The 20,724-nt window shown below is 35.2% G+C and overlaps 1 protein-coding gene and 2 pseudogenes across 5 annotated transcripts in view; all 3 read left to right on the plus strand.

Moving 5' to 3' along the window:
- The window catches only part of CENPC (centromere protein C), an 89,421-nt gene extending 80,159 nt beyond the window's left edge, over positions 1-9,262 (plus strand). For 4 of the 5 annotated variants that reach the window (XM_057546726.1, XM_057546729.1, XM_057546730.1 and 1 more), the window contains 4 exons: positions 504-599; positions 2,298-2,452; positions 7,772-7,862; positions 9,044-9,262. In XM_057546726.1, the coding sequence (XP_057402709.1) occupies positions 504-599; positions 2,298-2,452; positions 7,772-7,862; positions 9,044-9,114 (413 nt within the window). In that variant the 3' untranslated portion in view covers positions 9,115-9,262. The remainder of the gene's footprint in view (positions 1-503; positions 600-2,297; positions 2,453-7,771; positions 7,863-9,043) is intronic. The other variant, XM_057546727.1, reaches the window with a different exon arrangement.
- A 121-nt stretch (positions 9,263-9,383) lies between these two features.
- Positions 9,384-11,901, plus strand: LOC130708238 (60S ribosomal protein L10a-like; annotated as a pseudogene).
- Positions 11,902-12,056: 155 nt separating this feature from the next.
- Positions 12,057-15,970, plus strand: LOC103005334 (N-acylneuraminate-9-phosphatase-like; annotated as a pseudogene).
- The last annotated feature ends 4,754 nt before the right edge of the window (positions 15,971-20,724 follow it).

Here is a 20,724-nt window from a genome sequence, read left to right on the forward strand (position 1 = left end):
CTACTACTTCAGGGTGAATTATCTTTTTAACGTCCCCTTTTTTTTTCAGATTTTGAAAGTAAACTAATTTTATTCTTTTAAAAAAATCATTAATAGCAGCGTGTAAAACATTTCCACCTGAGTAAATTGCCCTGTCAAATGAAGCTTATCTTTTCCATGCTCGAATTATGGTTAAAATAAACATTTTAAAGAATTCTTTTTAAAGGGTATTATATACTTCAGCTCTCTTAGAGAATATGCAAAACACCATTTAACTTCTTGATGATGCAAGAGTTCAAAAGTTGTCAGAAAATAAGAAGTTTAGGATGTTTGCCTCTGTGGTAAATCATTGTGATTTTTGAATTTTTGTTTATCAAAGTGGTCATTGATAAACAGGAAAAAAGATATGCCTCTGGCAGTTTTCCTTTACAACTTGTCCATAGCTCTATTTCATACTAGATTTTTTTTTAATGGAAAAGAATTTTAACTAAGTAGTTAGTATTTCAGTGGTATTTCTTTTACAGAGAATAAATTCATGGTAAATCTGAATACACCTCTGGGAGATCCTTTGCAGCCAACGAGGGTAAAGGACCCAGAAACACGAGAGATTATTCTTATGGGTAAGATCAGGGTTGTTATTGAGAATACTTAATTTAACAACTAGTAAGGACAAACTGTTTGTTTGAAGTCTGGCTTGTCTGCTTTCCCTTTCTCTCCCCAGATCTTTCAGAGCCAAAGTCTAGTAGAGAGTCTAATTCAAATAAGCAGCCTGTATGAGGACTACACTAGGGGAATTGATGGCAGACAACCTCCAGGGTACATACAGTACCATGCATTTGTCCTCTGTGATACAAGTGCTACCATCAGGAGTGTTGCCTCCACCAATAGGGTCCAGGCCTTCTTTGACCAGGAGGACACAAGCAGACAGGGGCTGTTCATGGGGAACTGTAGCAAGTTAACTGGCAGACTCCCGGATACACTCTTACTGTGAGACCAGATGGGGATTGTGGCAGGATTTAGACAGCCTTTGGTGCTGTGAGATGCCAATATTGGTATCTGGGGCATAAAACCTTTCTGGAGATGACTAGCAAGGGCATCAGTCAGCCAAACAAATGCCATGCTGAACCTTAAGGCTGGTACAGGGTCCTAGAAGCCTCCTCCTGTACTTAACAGGCATTAAACATTTAGTGTCTAGGACAACATGGGAGGTCCCAAGGGATGGGCTATAGAGTGGTGGGGTTAAGTAGGGGACACTCAGCTATTTACCAACCAGGGAGTATATACATACAGGAAATATTTAAATGTTTTAACAACTGTTATGACTGTACCAGTGAGTACTTGGGACTATTTATCCCAAGTGAGAGGACAGATATCTCAAACCAGAGAGGCAGTATTTACACTTAAAATTTTGACTGTGGCATAGGTTCCATTTGATATCTTAAGTAGCAGAGTTATTTCTATATTCCAGATTGTTTATTTGGCAACAGAGGTAGAAGCACAGAGAATTTTGTTTAGTGAAGTGTCTTAACTAAAAACATTGCTATACTGTATCAGGTTAAAAAAGTTGTGAGTGTTGTCAAGAATTCATCACTTTTTGTTTCTTGAGCCTATGTATTTTCTATATCCTGTAGTCTGTGGGAGTATAGTCAGAAGCTGATGATAGAAAAATGTATTAATTATAGGTCTGGAAAAGATTGTAAGTAAAAGGGAAATTAAAAAGTGATATAGTAATTTGTGAGCTACAGTTAGAACTCCGGTTACTTAGAGGCTTTACCTGATAAATAAATAAAAATCTTGTTATTTAATAATCAGTCAAGCAAGCACAAAGGAATTTATTGACATGATGATGATACATTTGTATTGTGGCTATGTTAAACTTTTTAAAGATAGGAATCCTTTCTTGTCTCTTAGCTGATTTTGTTTTCTGTCTGAGCTATTATGGGAAAAATAGTAATACTACCATTGTTATTATTAATAGCCAAAACTTACCTAATGCTTACTTTGTGCCAGTGTTTTAAATACTTTACACACTTTAAGTCATTTGATATTCACAACTCTAACATAGTTGAAGTATTATTATCCCATTTTATAGAAAAGAAAATGTAGGCACAAATAGAGAGGATAAGCAACTTGGCTATGGTCACACAGCTTGTAAGACAGAGATAGGATCTGACCTGTGGCATTCTAGCTCCAGAGTCAGTGATATTAATCACATCTATCTTTCTGAGGCAGGTTTATGTCTATATATGTGTGTATATGCTGTATCAGAGAAATGTCATTGCTATTACTTGGTACTTATATTAATTTTTTCCCCTTAGATCTTGTAAGGCCACGAGATACATACCAATTTTGTGTTGAACATGGTGAGTTGAAAGTATATAAAACATTGGATACGCCATTTTTTTCTACTGGAAAATTGATATTAGGACCACATCAAGAAAAGGGAAAGCAGCATGTAGGCCTAGACACATTGGTGAGTGTATTTTTCCATATATTTATGTTTTGCTCTTGGCACAACTCTGATTTGTTGGACTTGATGAAGCGTTAAAAATGCTATTTCCTCAGAAATGATATATGATTACTATAGTGCACAGATAATTTTTTAGTTGTTTTCATCTGTTTAAAGTCAGTCAACCAATGGCTGTATAAAAGTACTTGTTCTGTGCATAGCAGTGTAGCCTTGAGATTCAGAAGTTTAGGGAATGGTCTTTACTTAAAAGAATCCTTGAAATTAGGTTTGCAAACAAATCATTAGAATTTTAGAGCTGGAGGGGATTATTGAGATTAAGTGTAACAGCAGATTGAGGACTGGGAGCTAGTTTCTTCAATAAGTATTAAAGAATATATTACTGTATATAGCAGTATTATTGGCTGAAGTTATAATGAGACTCAAGGTGAGTCTCTCTTCTCTGAGTCTGTCTCTCTGTCTCTTTCTCATTGGAGACACACGCCCCTATAACATTGTATTTATATCAGATAATTTTTGCATTTTGAATTTGAAAATGAAAGATTTTGAAAATCACCAGATTTTAAAAATATTTAATATTTTACCAGCATTTAAAAAATGTTACATCTGAGGTACATCTTTCAGTAAGTAACATTTCAGGAACCTATGAAATCATGGTTCAAAACAGTTCTTTTTACTGATAAAATGAAAGTAAGCCCAAAAAGGAGAAACAGAAAGAGCATCAGGACCCTTCAGTTTATATTAACTAAGAAGGGCAAATCAAGGCAGGGAAAGGAAAAGATACACATAAGAGTAAAAGAATAATTTATTGCTACTATACTGAATCCAGATCTAAAGTATTTAAAAATATTCTTTAATCCAATCTTAAAATGTCATAGATCTCCAGGTGGTATTAAAAGAGTAAATATAACATATTAAACTAACTAAAGTAATAGATAATCCCTGTGTAATCATTAAGGAACAATTATAAGCATTATGAAATATCATCATTGAACTAACTGTAGTTACCCATTAAGCTATAATGCCTTTATTCCTTTAAAAAAGGAATATTGAATAGTAAATGTTTGGAAGTGTTTAACCTGTCTAACATTCAAAGGAATCCATACTAAAAATAAAGGATACTTTATAATTACTGAGTTAGTAGAAATTAATGGAAAACTGTTTGTAGACTTTCACCTATGAATGTCATTTCAGAATTTTTTCCTAGGAAAATAAAAGCTAGGGAAGCTGAACATATGTAGCTCTTTATTTTAACATAGACAGTAATTGCAAAAATTGGAAACCACTGAAATGTGTGCTGCAGGAAAAAAATGGTTATATTTATATTTTGACTTAGTAATAAGATAAACCATTATATATAATAATCAGTTATATAACACTTACATGTTCCAGGTGCTATACTAAACATTTTTATATTAATTTAAGTATATTATTTTGCAGAAGAGCCATGTAGGAACACCTTTAGGATAAACATTTAAGGAAACTGCAAGGTAGAAAATTCTTTTTATTTTTTTCTGAGTAGAAATTAAAAATGAAAATGACAGAACCTTGAAGGAACTATAGAAAATAACATGTCAGTAGGTGATTGTAGTTTATTTTTGTTTCTTCTAAATATTGCCTTTAACTTTTTATAATGAAAACTAGACTTAAAGGTTTTTTTAATAACAAGGGGAGTATTTTTACATTTTTAAAAAATGAAGCACACTTTTAAATATATGCATTTGAGAAACAAAAGGACAAGATAGAGAACCAGCATAAGCCATTAACTCTTTCTTTCAAACTCAGGTCTAGATAATGAGTAAGAGAGAACGTAGCAGTGGTAGATTTGTTAAATTCAAACCACAGAAGAATGAACAAATTAACTATGGGAGTTTGTTGTGGAGCTCTCCTAGGAAACAAAAGGTTATTAAGAAATGGGAAATATTGGGACTTCCCAGGTTATCCATTGGTTAAGAATCTGCATTCCAATGCAGCAGATGCAGGTTCAATCCCTGGTTGGGGAACTAAGATCCCACATGCCGCGGGGCAACTAAGCCCATGCGCCACAGCTAGAGAGAAGCCTGCGCATTGCACCGAAGAGCCTGCGCACTGCAGTGAAGGATCCCACATGCTGCAACTAAGACCCGATGCAGCCAAATAAATAAATAAATAAATAAATGTTTTTTTTTAAAAAAGAAATGGAAAATATTAAAGTTAAGTGATGTGGAAGACCAGTCAAAAACCAGAAGAGAGAAAAAACCCAAATAGATCACAAGGTAGAAATATATGAAAAACTAGACAATAATTGTTCCAGAGGTAAAAAATCAAAAAAGTAATAGCAACACACTTAAAGGAACCAGAGTTCCTTAGAGAAATGTCTGATTCCAGGCCTGGGACTGAGCTTGGAATATTTATCATACCTGATAGCAGACTATCAAAGACCATTAGGATTGGGTCATAAGGTCTCAGGATCCAACTTGAAGATGCTCTCTCTGCACAAAGATGTGAAAACTTGAGTATCAGTAAGAATGACTTCATTGGATTGATACACATCAATTATATCTAAATCCATGAATTTGTAAGGCTACTACAAAAAGAAAAACTTAATTCATCACTGTCGGAGAATTCTAGGAAGCCAACTCAATTTGACAAATATGGTAAGTAAAGGAAAATAATTAAATATTTATTCTGCTGTTCTCATATAAACTGTACTACTAGGTAATCAAATAATAGATGAGGGGAAGTTTATCCTTTTTAGAAATAGTCCAATTAATAAATGAAGAATGAATGTTAGAATGGACTATTACCATTTTACAACACCCAATAAACTATTGGTTCTAGCATCACTGTCTACTAACATCTAAAAAGAACACAACCAGACATTATGTGCCTCCTGATGGAAGAATACAACACTGTCTATGAAGTAGTCTTGCCTTCCCCACCTTCTTTAAAAAAAAAACAAAACAAAACCCACACACAACACCACCTGAAGTTAAGTCCTTAGATCTAACCACCAATTTACAGGAAATAAAGAATAGCAGACTTTTCAGATGACAACCTGGTGTTGTAATAAGCAAAATCCAGCTGTGTAAAGATTTTTAAAACAAATTTTGCTGCTTGATTTCTTTAATAAGGTGCAAGGAATAAAAACGACAACCACGTGGAATGTATAGAGATCAGGGTCCTCAACCATGGCACTATTGACATTTTGGACTCAATAATTCTTTGTTGTAGGGAGGCTATCCTGTGCATTGTAAGAGGTTTAGAAACAACCCTGGCCTCTATGCACTAGATTCCAGTAGTACCCCTCTAGTTGTGAGAATTAAAAATGTTCCCAGACATTGCCAATTGTCCCCTGAGGGACAAAATCACCCCCAAATTGATAACCACTCAATAGATTGAGTGCTTTAAAAAATAGATCAAGCACTGACCATATGTGACTCTTATTTGGATCCCAATTCAAACAAACCCTTAAAAATAAGACATTGAAGAGACAACTGGAAATTTGAATATTGACTGGGTGTTTAACACTAAATTTATTCATTTATTTTTATGTGTGACAACAGTGTTGTCATGTTTTAAAAAAGGACTTTGGTCTTTCAGTACACATTGAAATATTTACAGATGGTTTATGATGCTGGGCATTTATTTCAAAATACTATGGAATGGGGGAATCAGACTTTGAAAAGAGCAGGGTATCAGGGTTCAGTATTTATTTGTGGGAGTTCATCATTCTATTTTTGTGTATTTCAAAAGCATTCTTAGTAAAATGTTTGCAGAAATGGGGAGAGGTGTGCGTAGAGAGCCAAACTGAATAGATAAGGAAAAAACATCTAGAAATACATGCTTGACTTTCTGGGTAGTGTGTGTGTTCCTTTTTTTAGGCAAATTTTTTTGGATGTAATAAATATATTTATTTTATTAAATTATAAAAATACCTTTAGAACCACTTTAAGAACTTTTTTTCCATTGAGAGAGTATATTGTAGTGGCTAAGAACATGGATTCTGGAATCAAAGTACCTGAGTTCAAATTCCACCTCTTCCATTTACATTGTGACCTTGGAAAGTTACACTTCTCTGTGCCTCATTTTCTTCATCTGTGAAAAGCTATTAAAATAGTACTGTCTCATTGGTAGATGCATACATTAAATGAGTAAAAATGAAGTGCTTAGAACAGTGGCTGGCATGGGGTAAGTGCTGGATAAGTGCTAGCTGCTCTCGTTTTTCTGGTATTTTAGGCTCATTTTACAAAAGTGGTAAGAGAAAAAGGAGGAGGAGGCATAATTCTCTGAGGCAAAATATTCTTGATGACTGAATCTCAGAATTTGAATCTCAAAGTTTGAAGGCCCTACATTTTGTATTTAGTTGTCAAAAAAACAGGTCATTGCCAGGTGCTATCTATATATAAAATGTAAAATTTGCTGTGTTTGAATATGGAAGCCTCTATGACTGAGCACTATATTTATCCTCTTTTACTTTCTTAATGTTGATGCTTGTTTAAATGTCCTTTTTTTTTTTTGCTTTTTGTTCTCTCTGATTCATCAGTCAGATTAAGTTACATATACCAAGCATGTAACCTTTAAAGAGGTGTACATAAAACCTAGCTATTTTTCTAGTATAGCTAAGTGATATTCTTTACAATGGTTCTGAATTTTCATAAACTGGTAAATAATAAGGAAGAACAAAAGAAATTTTTTCCTGTACTAGTTTTCTATTACTGCTTTAACAAATTACCACAAATTTAAACAACTCTCATTTATTATTTCACAGTTATGTAGGTTAGAAATCAGGTGGGCTTGGCTGAGTACTCTGTTTAGAGTATCATTAGGCTGGAATCTAGGTGAGAGATCTGTATTCCTCTCTGAAGGCTTTTAGAATGAATCTGTTTCAAATTCATTCAGGTTGTTGGCAGAATTCAGTTTCACGTGGTTGTAGGGCTGAGGTTCCTGTTTCCTCACTGGCTGTTGGCTGGGGTGTCTAGAAATAGTCTACACTCCTTGACTTACGGCTCTCTTATCTTCAGTGCCAGCAACAGTGAACGCCCTTTTCATGCTTCAAATTTCTCTGACTTCTCCTCTGCTTCATCTCTCGTCTGCTTCCAGTAGGAAAATTGTCCACTTTCAAGTAAGGTTTATGTAATTAGATTGGGCCCATTTAGGTAATCCAGGATAATCTCACCATCTCGAGGTCTCCTTTGCCATGTGATGTAACAAATTCTGGAGATTAGAGCATGGATATCTTTGGAGGGCCGTTATTCTGCCTACCACATTTACTTCAAGTTTCTTTGGAGTGTAGTTGTTGTGGTGTTACAATTTGAAATGAGATTTTAATTTTTAATTTTACAGATTTTTTATGTTGACTTTGGTGACCTTTTATGTACCTTACACGAAACACCTTATGTAATAACAACTGGGGATTCATTCTATGTTCCTTCAGGTAAGAATAATTAAAAACCTTTTCTTTCGCATAGTTAAATACTTATATAGTTGCTCATGAGCACCATGAAAATGGAAGCCACAGTGGTCAAAATGAAGCATGATGTGACTGATGCCAAAGAAGTTTGGTGCATATTTTCTTTGAATTTTTTTTAATTAGATAAGTATATCAGTGTTTTGGTGCATGAAAATTGAATGAGTTGCTAATTGCTGAATATAAAAATAGAAGATACGTTGTATCCAGAGTAGAAAGAAAATTATTCCCCTATGTTATCTCAAAGACATTATGTAGTCAAACAATTTTTAGTTGGTTATTTTAAACATACAGAATAGTGTGCCTCATCAGCTATTAGAGCACAAGTCTTTGGAGATAGGAATTTTAATTTGTTCATTTGTTCATTCATTTATTCATTCAACAGATGTGATTGAGAGTCTACCAAGCATTGCTCTAAGAGTGTGGGATACATAAAACAATCCCTGCCCTCATGGAGCTTACATTCTAATGGAAGGAGACAATAATAATAGCTGTATTTATATAGTCCTTTGTATATGCCAACACTGTTGTGAACACAAACAAATGAATATAACAAAACAGAATCAGACTCATAGATACAGAGAACAAACTAGTGGTTACCAGTGGGGAGAGGGGTAGAGGGAAGGGGCAAGATAGGGGAAGAGGAACAGAGGTACAAACTACAAGGTATAAAATAAGTAAGATACAAGGATGTAATGTATAGCACAGGGAATACAGAAAATACTTTATAATAACTTTAAATGGAGTATCATCTATAAAAATAATTGAATCACTGTTGTATACCTGAAACTAATATAACATTGTAAATCACCTATACTTCAATTAAAAAAACCAAAAAAAAAAATCCCAAAACATGATTGGGTTCAGAGGGAGATTTTTTTTCCTATCTGCACCCTTGTCTAATTTGTTTTTGCATTCATTATCAAAATGATGTGAAATTTACATTGTTTTAAGTTTTATCTGGATCACAGGTGGTCCTTGGATTTTTCAGTTCATGGAATTAAATAAGAGTTATTTGACATTAGATGATTTTTTTTAAAATTTGATACTATATATTGTAATAGGTCTTAGTGATGACTAAACATTTAATCAAAAGGAAATGATTCCTATGGAAATAATTTTTAATTTTCTTATCACTTTATTTCTAGGTAATTATTACAACATCAAAAATCTCCTGAATGAGGAAAGTGTTCTTCTTTTTACACAGATAAAAAGTTGAAAGATGAAGCAAAGTTTAAATATGTGTGTATATATATATTTACATACATACATATAAAACATATTGTGTAGTTGAGGTGTTGTAATTATTTGTAATGTTTTAAAATATTCAGGGTTGTGTACTTGTTTCAATAAACATTTCAAACTTCCATATGTATCTTCTAATTTTTCCACGAATATACACGTAGCCTGTAGTGATACCCATATTCATAGTATTTTAATAACATGAAAGGAATACCAAAATCACTGCTCCCAGTGATATACAGGCATACCTTGGAGAGGTTGTGGGTTTGATTCCAGACCACCACAATAAAGTGAATATTGCAATAAAGTAAGTCAAGAATTTTTTGATTTCCCAGTGTGTATAAAAGTTACGTTTACACTGTACTGTCATCTGTTAGGTGTACAGTAGCTTTATGTCTAAAAATTAATGCATATAGCTTCATTTAAGAAATACTTTATTGCTAAAAAATGCTAACCATCATTGATACCTTCAGTGAGTCATAATCTTTTTGCTGGTGGAGGGTCTTGCCTTGAGGTTGATGGCTGCTGACTCATCAGAGTGGAGGTTGCTGAAGGTTGGGGTGGCTATGGCAATTTAAAAAAATAAGACAATAGCTTTTTTCTGGTTATTGCGGTATGAGGCACCATGAGCAGCAAAGTCTCCCGCAACACCCTGTACAAGGCAGTGCGGAAAGTCCTGCATGGGAACCAGTGCAAGCGCCGGAAGGTTTTGGAGATGGTGGAGCTAAAGATCAGCCTGAAGAACTGTGACCTCAGAAGGACAAACCCTTCTCAGCACCGTCAGGCTTAAGTCCACTCTCTGTCCCAAGTTTTCCATATGTGTTTTGGGGGACCAGCAGCATTGTGATGAGGCCAAGGCTGTGGATAATCTCCCACATGGGCATTGAGGTGTTGAAGAAACTCAACAAGAATAAGAAACTTGTCAAGAAGATGGCCAAGAAGTATGATGCCTTTTTGGCTCCAGAGTCTGTGATCAAGCAGATCCCATGAATCCTGGGCCCAGGCCTGAATAATGCTGGCAAGTTCCCTTCCTTGCTGACCCACAATGAGAACATGGTGACCAAAGTTGATGAGGTGAAGTCCATGATCAAGTTCCAGATGAAGGAGGTGCTGTATCTGACAGAGGCTGTTGCCCACGTGAAGATGACAGATGATGAGCTGGTGTACAACATCCACTTAGCTGTTAACTTCCTGGTGTCATTGCTCAAGAAAAATTGGCAGAACATACAGGCTTTGTACATTAAAAGCACCATGGGCAAGCCCCAGCACCTATACTAAGGCACAGCTTAATAAACCATACTGCCACTGTTAAAAAAAAAAAAAAAAAAAAGGACAACAATGATCAATTGCTGCATCTATTGACTTCCTTTCACAAATGATTTCTCTGTAGCATGCAATGCTGTTTGATAGCATTTTAAGTACAGTAGAACTTCTTTCAAAATTGGAGTCAGCCCTCTCAAACCCTGCTGCTGCTTTATCAACTATAAAATTCTAAATCCTTTGTCATCGTTTTAACAGTCTTGTCATTTCTACAGTCTTTCCAACATCTTCACCAGGTATAAATTCCATTTCAAGAAACAGCTTTCTTTGTTCATCCTTAAGAAGCAACTCCTGATCTGTTAAAGTTTTATTAGGGTATTGTAGCAATTGTCACATCTTCAGACTCCACTTCTGATTCTAGTTCTCTTATTATTTCCACCACATCTTAAGTTCCTTCCTCCACTGTAGTCTTGAACCACTCAAAGTCATCCAAGGGTTGTAATCAACTTCTTCCAGACTCCTGTGTTCATGTCAATATTGACTGCTTCCCACAAATCATGAATGTTCTTAATGGCATCTAGAATGTTGAATCCTTTCCAGAAGGTTTTTGAATTACTTTCCTCAGATCCATCAGAGGAGTCACTATCTATGGCAGCTATAGCCTCCTGAACTATATTTATTAACTAATAGACTTGAAAGTCAAAATTACTCCTTGATCCATGGGCTTCAGAATGGATGTTGTGTTAGGAGGCATGAAAACAACATTAATCTCATTGTGCATGTCCAGTAGAGCTCTTGGGTGACCAGGTGTGTTGTCAGTGAGCTGTGATATTTTGAAAGGAATCATTTTTTTTCTGAGCAGTAGTTCTCAACAGTGGGCTTAAAATACTCAGAAAACCATGTTGTAAACAGATGTGCTGTCATCCAGGCTTTGTTGTTCCATTTATATATAGAGTACAAGCAGAGTAAATTTAGCATAATTCTTAAGGGCCCTAGGATTTTGGGAATGGTAAATGAGCATTGGCTTCAACTTAAAGTCACCAGCTGTCTTTCCTTCCTAAAGAGAGTCAGCCTGTCCTCTGAAACTAAAGCTCGACATTGACTTCTCCTCTCTAGCTATGAGTCTTAGATGGCATTTTTCCCAATATAAGCCTCTTTTGTCTACACTGAAAATCTGTTGGCTTAGTGTAGCCACCTTCATGAATTATCTTAGCTAGATCTTCTGGATAACTTGCTGCAGCTTCTACATCAGTACTTGCTTCACCTTGCACTTTTATGTTATGGAAGCAGTTTCTTTCCTTAAACTTCATGAATCAACCTCTGCTGCCTTCAGACTTCTGCAGCTTCCTTACCTCTCAGCCTTCATAGAATTGAAGAGTGTTAGAGCCTTGCTCTGGTCTAGGCTTTGTCTTAAGAGGATGCTGTGGCTGGTTTGATCTTCCGTCCAGAACACTAAAACTTTTCCCATGTCAATAAGGCTCTTTCACTTTCTTATCATTCATATGTTCACTAGAGTAGCACTTTTAATTTCCTTCAAGAATTTTTCCTTATCTTGGCTATTGTGAGTTATGCTGTAATGAACATAGGAGTGCAGATATCTCTTCTAGGTACTGATTTCATTTCCTTTGGATATATATGCAAAAGAGGGATTACTGAATTGTATGGTAGTTCTATTTTTAATTTTTTGAGGAACTTCCATACTGTTTTCCATAAAGGCTGTACCACTTTATATTTCTACCAACAGTGTAAAAAGAGTTTCCATTTCTTCACATCTTCACTAGCACTTGTTATCTTTTACCCTTTTGATACTAGCCTAACAGATTTGAGGTGATAAGCCATTGTGGTTTTGATTTGCATTTCCCTGATGATTAGTGATGATGAGCATCTTTTCATTTACCTGCTGGACCTTTGTATGTCTTTTTTGGAAAATGATCTCAGTTATATATGAAGTCTAAAAAAATCACATTCATAGAAGCAGAGAATAGAGCAGTGGTTACCAGGGGCGGGGAGGTGGAGGAAATGGGGAGATGGTTGCTCAGAGGGTAGAAAGTTGTAGTTATGTAGGACGAATAAGTTCTAGAGTCCTAATGTACAACATGATGACTATAATTAATACTCTATTGTATACTGGAAATTTGCTAAGAGGAGATTTCAAGTGATCGCACCACATACAACACACACACAAGGAAAACTGTGTGAGGAGATGGGTATGCTAATTAGCTTGACTATAGTAATCATTTCACTAAGTATATCAAAACATGCTGTACACCAAGCATTCCAGTCTAACTCAGAAATGATGCATGCACAGGGTGGACTTGAGAGAGCATGGCAAAAAGTGAAAGCCAAGAGGGACTTGAGAACTGGCTGCAATGTTGAATATATCCCCCATCTCACACAGAGAACAGTTAGCAGAGGGTAGAAGGCTTATAGACTCAAAGTGTGTGATGTTAACTTCTGTCCAAATCATTAGCTGACTATTAAGCTGTTCAGAGACAGAGGCTACCCCTGGGGAGCCAGGATAAAAATTGAAATAAAGAATTTGAAAAAATGAGCAGAGACAGCCAGTAGCTCCACATCACAGGCCAATAGATTCCACAGTTTGAGTACGGGCAAGATGATAAAATAAAAAACACTCCTTAGATGTAAAACACAGTCTAGAGTTGCTATAATAAATTACCTAAAATATCCAGTTTTCAGCCAAAAATTATTAGACATGCAAAGAAATAGAAAAGTGTGAAACGTACTAAGGGAAAAAAGCAGCAGCTAATGGAAACTGAGTCTGTATGGGCCTAGATGTTAGATTCGCAAATACTTCAATCAGGAATTAATAGACAAGCTCAAAGAATTAAAGGTAAAAATGTTAAAAATGAGTCAACAGGGCTTCCCTGGTGGCGCAGTGGTTAAGAATCTGCCTGCCAATGCAGGGGACACGGGTTTGAGCCCTGGTCTGGGAAGATCCCACATGCCGCGGAGCAACTGAGCCCGTGAGCCACAACTACTGAGCCTGCGCGTCTGGAAGCCTGTGCTCCACAACGGGAGAGGCCGCAACAGTGAGAGGCCCGCGCACCGCGATGAAGAGTGGCCCCCACTTGCCGCAACTAGAGAAAGCCCTCACACAGAAACGAAGACCCAACACAACCAAAAATAAATAAATAAATTTAAAAAAAAATGAGTCAACAGAAAAAAAAATGTAAATTATATATATAATCTACAGAGAAATATAGACTATAAAAAATAACCAAATTTGAATTCTAGAGTTAAAAAGCATGACTGAATTAAAAATAAAATTATTAGATGGACTCAACAGCAAATTTGAGGTAGCAGAAATCATTTATTTGAAGATAAATCAATAGAAAGTATACAAAGAATTTTAAAAGATTGAAAAAATGAACAGAACCCTAAAGACCTGTGATATAATGACAAGCATTCCAACATGTATAAAGGGAGTTGGCGAAGGAGAGGAGAGAAAGAGAAGAGGAGACAAAATTTTTGAACAACAGCTCCAAACTTCCCAGAGTTGATTAAAAACATTAACATTTAGAAGCAAATAGCTCACCCAATCACTAGTAGGGTAAGTAAAAAGAGCACCATAACTAGAAACAACATAGTCAAAATGATAAAAGACAACTCCTCAAAGGAGCCAGAGAAAATGACTCATCACATAGAAGGGAACAATAATATGTTTAACAATGGGCTTCTTATCAGAAATGATGGAGGATAAAAGATAACGGAATGACACAGTCAAAGTGCTGGAACAAAAGAAACTAAACCTAGAATTGTATATCAAGTGGAACATTCATTCAGAAATGAAGTCAAAATGAAAATAGGTATAAAAAAAATTGAGAGAATTTGTTGCTAATAGACCTAACCTGTAAGAAATACTGAAGTTCTTAAGGCTGAAAAGAAACACACCTGATGATAAGTTAGATACACAGGGTGGAATGAAGAGTATCAAAGGTATTAAATATAAAAGATTGGTTATATGTTTTCTCTTAATTGAAAAGATAATTCAAAGCAATAATTGTAACACCAACTTGTTGGGATATATAAATACAGAAATATATGCATATTATAATCTACACAGCAATGATAGCACAGATTAAAAGGGGAAAAGAAATGAAGCTACATAGATGCAAAGTTGCTATATTTTTACCAAAATGAAGTTGGCGGTGACCTGACAGAGACTAGGATAAATTTAACATGAATATAGAAATATCTACAGCAGCCATTAAAGTAATAACTCAAAAGATACAAATTCAGGAGTTGGTGTGCCATGCAGGCAACAGTGGCATGGGGCTGAGCCAGGTGTGGGCTGTCTTCTTCGACCTGGACAACATACTCATCGACATGCCCAGGGTGAGTCGGAAGGGCATGTTGGAGGTGATAAAGCTCTTACAATCAAAATACCATTTCAAAGAAGAGGCTGAAGTCATCTGTGACAAAGTTCAAATTAAACTCAGCAAAGAATGTTTTCATCCTTCTAATACATGCATTACTGACCTCAGGAATTTACACTGGGAAGAAGCAATCCAGGAAACCAAAGGTGGTGCAGCCAATAGGAAACTGACTGAAGGATGTTATTTTCTGTGGAAATCTACATATTTACAGCATATGACACTAGCAGATGTCAAAGCCATGTTTACTGAACTTCAAAAGGAGGTCTGCCTACTTTTATTAACAAATGGAGAAAGACCCAGAGGGAGATCGAGGCTTGTGCCTGTCTGTCCTATTTTGATGCTATTGTTGTAGATGGAGAGCAGAAAGAGGAGAAACCAGCACCTTCCATATTTTATTACTCCTGTGATCTCCTCGGAGTACAGCCTGGGGACTGTGTGATGGTTGGTGACACACTAGAAACCGATATTTAAGAAAGCCTCAATGCAGGGCTGAAGGCAACAGTCTGGAAAGATAAAAATGGAATGGAGCCATTGAAGTCATCCCCCATGCCACATTATATAGTTTCTTCTGTGCTAGAGTTGCCTGCTCTCTTACAAAGGGTAGACGACAAAGTCAGTATGTCAGCTTAAAGCACAGAAAGGGTTATGCTTATGAATTTTAGGGTCAAATTACAGGGTTTGAACTAAGGAAAGTTAAGGCATTCTGTACACTATGACCCAGTTCTAAGAATAATTATACTTGTGTAATGGCCAACCAACCATTGACTGGTATTTATGTCTGAAAATCCAGTGTACATTAATACAAGTTGATTTTAGTAGTGTAATCCAGAAAACTTGAAGTATATTTGTTAATCTGTGGCTTGAGTTTTTTTTAAAAAAATTGTTATTAATCTTTTAGCATCTTGGATCTATGAAGATACTAAGGAGGATAACTTATATATGGATGCACAAATGTAGATTTTATGTTTTGGCTTAAAAAGATATTTTTTAAAAATAGGTATTCTAAAATATGTATAATAGAGATTTATTAGAGCAGTTGGACCTGGTTAATATGAAATAAGTACCAAGTTACATGCAAATGAAAGCATATTTCATAGTGAAATTATTTTTGTATTTTCTGTTTTTAAAACATGTACCATATTTTTGCCTACTTTGAATGTATACTTATGAATTTAATTTTTCTGCATTACCTTTGGGGTAGTGTAATTTTCCTATGGTGTGTACATGACCAATAAATTCCTCCAGTAAAAATCAGCATATGGTGCTCCTTTTCCATTACATTTTCCCATCTTTCCAGAGTGAGCTTATAGGTTCCTGTTAGTCTTTACCTTTTATGGAAGTACTGTTACTGTCTTTTCCCAGGTACACAAGTCGTTTGAGGGACTAGTCTGTCTTGCTGTGGATGAGTACGAGCCACGTGGCACCAGAAGTCATTTTCCTTCTGTGGCCACATCAGAGGGGAATTGCCTTGGTGAGGCCTAATCATGCTGCACCCCATCTATTGCCTACTGAGTGAATAGCTTCACCCATATGATGAAAACCAATAGAAAATTAGGTTTTGCTATGAACCATTTCCAGAGTGCCTTTTAATACTTGACTGGCTCTTTTTGGTGTTACCATCTGCCTTAAATCTCCTGTTTTTCAAATTTTGGGAACTATGTGATTGTTTCACAAATTTCTATATCCATTTCAGGGCTTGCTTTGAGCTTACTAATTAATGACTCCATAGTGAGGCACCTTGCAACTAGAAAAATTTCTCAAGAACATTAGCTAGAAAGTCTCATGATATCACGAACCAAACTTAGAGTACTATGGTTAAGTAAAGAAAAAAGAAATAATGTTTGGATTGTTTTTTGGTAGGGTTTTTTTTTTTTAACCTTTGTATGGGAAACTACTAATATAAAATGTTAGATTGTTGGGATAGCTATGGTTCCTTCAAGTATCGTACCAAGAACAGGATTCTCTGCCATTGTGCATATGTCTGTTGTGCTTACTTCTCATTCTTAATTTTTTAAAATGTGATTGTGCCTTTGACTGTCCAGGGTGTTGTTGCTCTGAAGCTGAATGTGTATGAACAGGGAATGTTTGTGTATAGCTCTACGAGGTGCAGTGCCCATGTGATCTCAATTATATTGTAGCTGTTTTTAAAATTGTTAAGTTGGAGAATCTTGCAGAAAAATAGTTGTGTGCATGATTTCTCTAGTGGACTGATGTGTGATGCTGAGGGCTTGTCCTTTCAGCTCTCCCGCAGGACAGGTCCAGGCATGGCATGTTCATTATGCTCCCTGAGAAGGTTCATTGCTCCAAGATAATAGGAGCAGATCTCAACACAAGAACACCTAGAATGTTAAGTGAGCAGTTCTTCAGCAAAAGTGATCTGGGAGGAATGAAAGAATTGAGTTTCCTTGTCTTCAGTTTGTATTCTAGACAGCGCAGTAATGTAATATTACATTCCATTTGCACCGTTTCTTAGTGAAGAACTTTGTGGTTTTCTGCCTTCTGAGTGGGATGTCACAGAAGATATTAAGAAATCTTGGAATAGACCTATTCTTTTATTAATAACTTTTTTTAAGAATAATATTTCTTAAAATTAAAAAAATGATGTAACAGGAAAAAAAAATACAAATTCAGAATATTTAAAATGGTACACTAGAAAGATTGTCTAGCCCAAAATAAGGCAGGGAAGAATAAAGGAATAACAACAAAACCCCATGAGACATATAGAAAACAAAAAGGAAAATGGGAGATATGAATCCAGTCTTAACCAATATTTGCATTAAATGTGAATGGATTAAACACTGTAATCAAAAGGTAAAGATTGTTAGACTGGATTTTTAAAATTCAAGATCCAAGCATGTATAAGAGCCATTTTTAATTCAAAGACACAATAGGTTGAATGTAACATGACAGAAAAAGATTTACTGGTGTACCATGTTTTATTGTACTTCACTTTACTGTGCTTTGCATGTTACATTTTTTTACAAATTGAAGGTTCGTGACAACCTTTTGTTGAGTAAGTCTATCAGCATTATTTTCCCAACAGGGTTGTTTTTAAACTAAGGTATGTACATTTTTAAAAACCATAATGCTGGGCTTCCCTGGTGGTGCAGTGGTTGAGAATCTGCCTGCCAATGCAGGGGACACGGGTTTGAGCCCTGGTCTGGGAAGATCCCACATGCCGTGGAGCGGCTAGGCCCGTGAGCCACAATTGCTGAGCCTGCATGTCTGGAGCCTGTGATCCGCAGCAAGAGAGGCCGCGATAGTGAGAGGCCCACGCACCATGATGAAGAGTGGCCCCCACTTGCTGCAACTAGAGGAAGCCCTCACACAGAAACGAAGACCCAATACAGCCATAAATAAAATAAATTAATTAATTTAAAAAAAACCATAATGCTATTGCACACTTAATCTACTATAGTATGGTGAAAACATGACTTTTATATGCACTGGGAAACCAAAAAAGTCACATGACTTACATTCTCGCTTTATTGTAAATTTGCTTCATTGTGGTGGTCTGGAACTGAACCTACCATATCTCTGAGGTATGCCTGTACCAGAAAAACAGTAAATAAAAGACAGCTTAAGTGGCTATAGTAATATCAGAGAAATAGACATTAATATGAAAATATTACAAAGTGATATTTCATAATGATAAAAGGGTCAATACAGCAATAAAATATAACAACAATAAATGAATATGAACCTAACAATACAGTCTCAAAATATGTGAAGTCAAAATTGGCAGATTTAAAAAAGAAATAGATATTCAACAGAATGAGTTATCAATATTTCTATCCATAATGGAAAGAAAAACTACACAGAAAATCAGTAAGAATATAGAAGACTTAAACAATACAGTCAACCAACTCTTTCTAATAGATAACAGAATATTCTACCCAACAACAGACAACATATTTGTTTCTAATACACATGGAACATTCTCCAAGATCATACTGTGGATTATCAAACAATCTAGATAAATGTTAAAGTATTGAAGTGTACAAAGTGTCCACATCAGGGGATGGCAAATAACACCTACAGGCTGAATCCAGCTCACTGCATTTTGTATATAAAGTTTTATTGAAACATAACCACATTTATTCATTTACCTATTGTCTGTGGCTGCTTTCATGTTTCAACAGCAGAACTGAGATGTTGCAATAGAAACCACATGGCTGTCAAAGGCTAAAATTGTGGAAAAACTTAGCAAATCTCTGAATTAGTAATCAACACAGAGAAACAAATTTGGGGAACTCTCAAATAGTTGGAGTTTATAAGAGACACTTCAAAATAACCAATGGGTTATTTAATTTAAGATACTAGAAAATGGCTTAAATTAAGCAAAACCAAAAATGGCATATTAAGATGCAGCTTTAAATGGTTGAATTAGAAAGGAAGAAATTTTACAATAATCTAAGCATCCAGCTTAAGAAGCTAGATAAAGAAGAGCAAATAACACCAAAGTGTGCAGAACACAGTAAATTATAAAGACCAGATCAAAAATCAGTGAAATATTAGAAACAAAAAGACAATAGAGAAAAATAACTGAAACCAAAAGTTAATCATTTTGAAAGAACAACAAAACTGATAAAAGCTTAGCAAGAATGAACAAGAAAAAAAGAAAAATAATTATATATCATAATTTGTGCTCCAGATACTGTACTAAGCATTTTTGTATTAACTTAAGCATGTTTTATGCCAAATCTCAAGAAAATTGTTGAAGGAGAAAATATAAACTTTATGCAAATCAAGTTGAACATTTAGATATAGGCAAATTCAAAACTAAATTTATCAAAACTAAAGAGATAAGAAATCTGAATACTGTGATACTTATTAAAGAAGTTAAAACCATATTTAAACATCTTCCCATAAAGCAAACTCCAGGCCTGGATGATGTTACTGGTACGTCTTTCTACCGTTTGAGAAGGAAATACTATCAATCTTTTATAAACTCTTCCAGAGATTACCAAAAGAATAAATAGTTTCTAACTCATTTTATAAGGCCTGTATACCTTGATACCACCACTTGACAATGTTGTAATAAAGAAAACCACAGATAAATATTCCCTCAGGGACCTAGATACACAAAAAATTCTTAAAATATCAAGAGATTGAATACAGCAATATATAAATAGAATAGTACATCATGACAAAGTGGGCTTTATTCCAGAAATGAAAGGGAGATCAAAATTTGAAAAAAATGTACTTCACCAAGTGGTGAATTATAAATGAGAAAACCATATGATCATTTTAATAGACACAGATAAATAGGTTCTTGATTTTAAAAAGAGAACTCAGCAAACTAGAAATGCAAAGAACTTCCTCAGTCTAATAAAGGAATTTTTTTTAAGTTTACAGCCAACATTGTACTTTAAGGTGAAATGAATGCCATTAACGTTGGCCACAAAGCAGGATGGCTATTCTCCCTGTTTCTATTCAATACTTTGCTGGATGTCCTAGCCAGTACAAGTCAAGAAAAAGAAATATAAAACATAAAGATTGAAAGGAAAAGTCAAAATGTCTGTATTCACAGGTGTGATGGTATATATAGAATACATTCATAGAAAATCTTAAGCAATCTTTAAAAAAAAAGTGATAACTAGTGAATTTAGCAAGATCATAGAATAAAAGTTAAATATATAAAAGTCACTTGTACTTCTAGATATCAGCAAAAAAAACTTTGAAAAATGAAATTAGAGAAATAATATAATTTACCATAGCATCAAAAAACATGCAGTGCTTACCAATAAATTTTAACAAAAGATGAACATCTCTATTTTGAAATTATAAAATAAGACCAAGAGAAATATAAGCTCTAAATAAATGAAGAGATATATCATGTTCACTGAAGTGTACATAATGCTGGTTTAGATGAGAATTCTTCCCAAATTGACCTAAAGATCAATGCAATCCCAATCAACATCCCAGCA

This window comes from Balaenoptera acutorostrata, chromosome 5, assembly GCF_949987535.1.
Source record: "Balaenoptera acutorostrata chromosome 5, mBalAcu1.1, whole genome shotgun sequence".
NCBI classification, from domain to species: Eukaryota; Metazoa; Chordata; class Mammalia; order Artiodactyla; family Balaenopteridae; genus Balaenoptera; species Balaenoptera acutorostrata.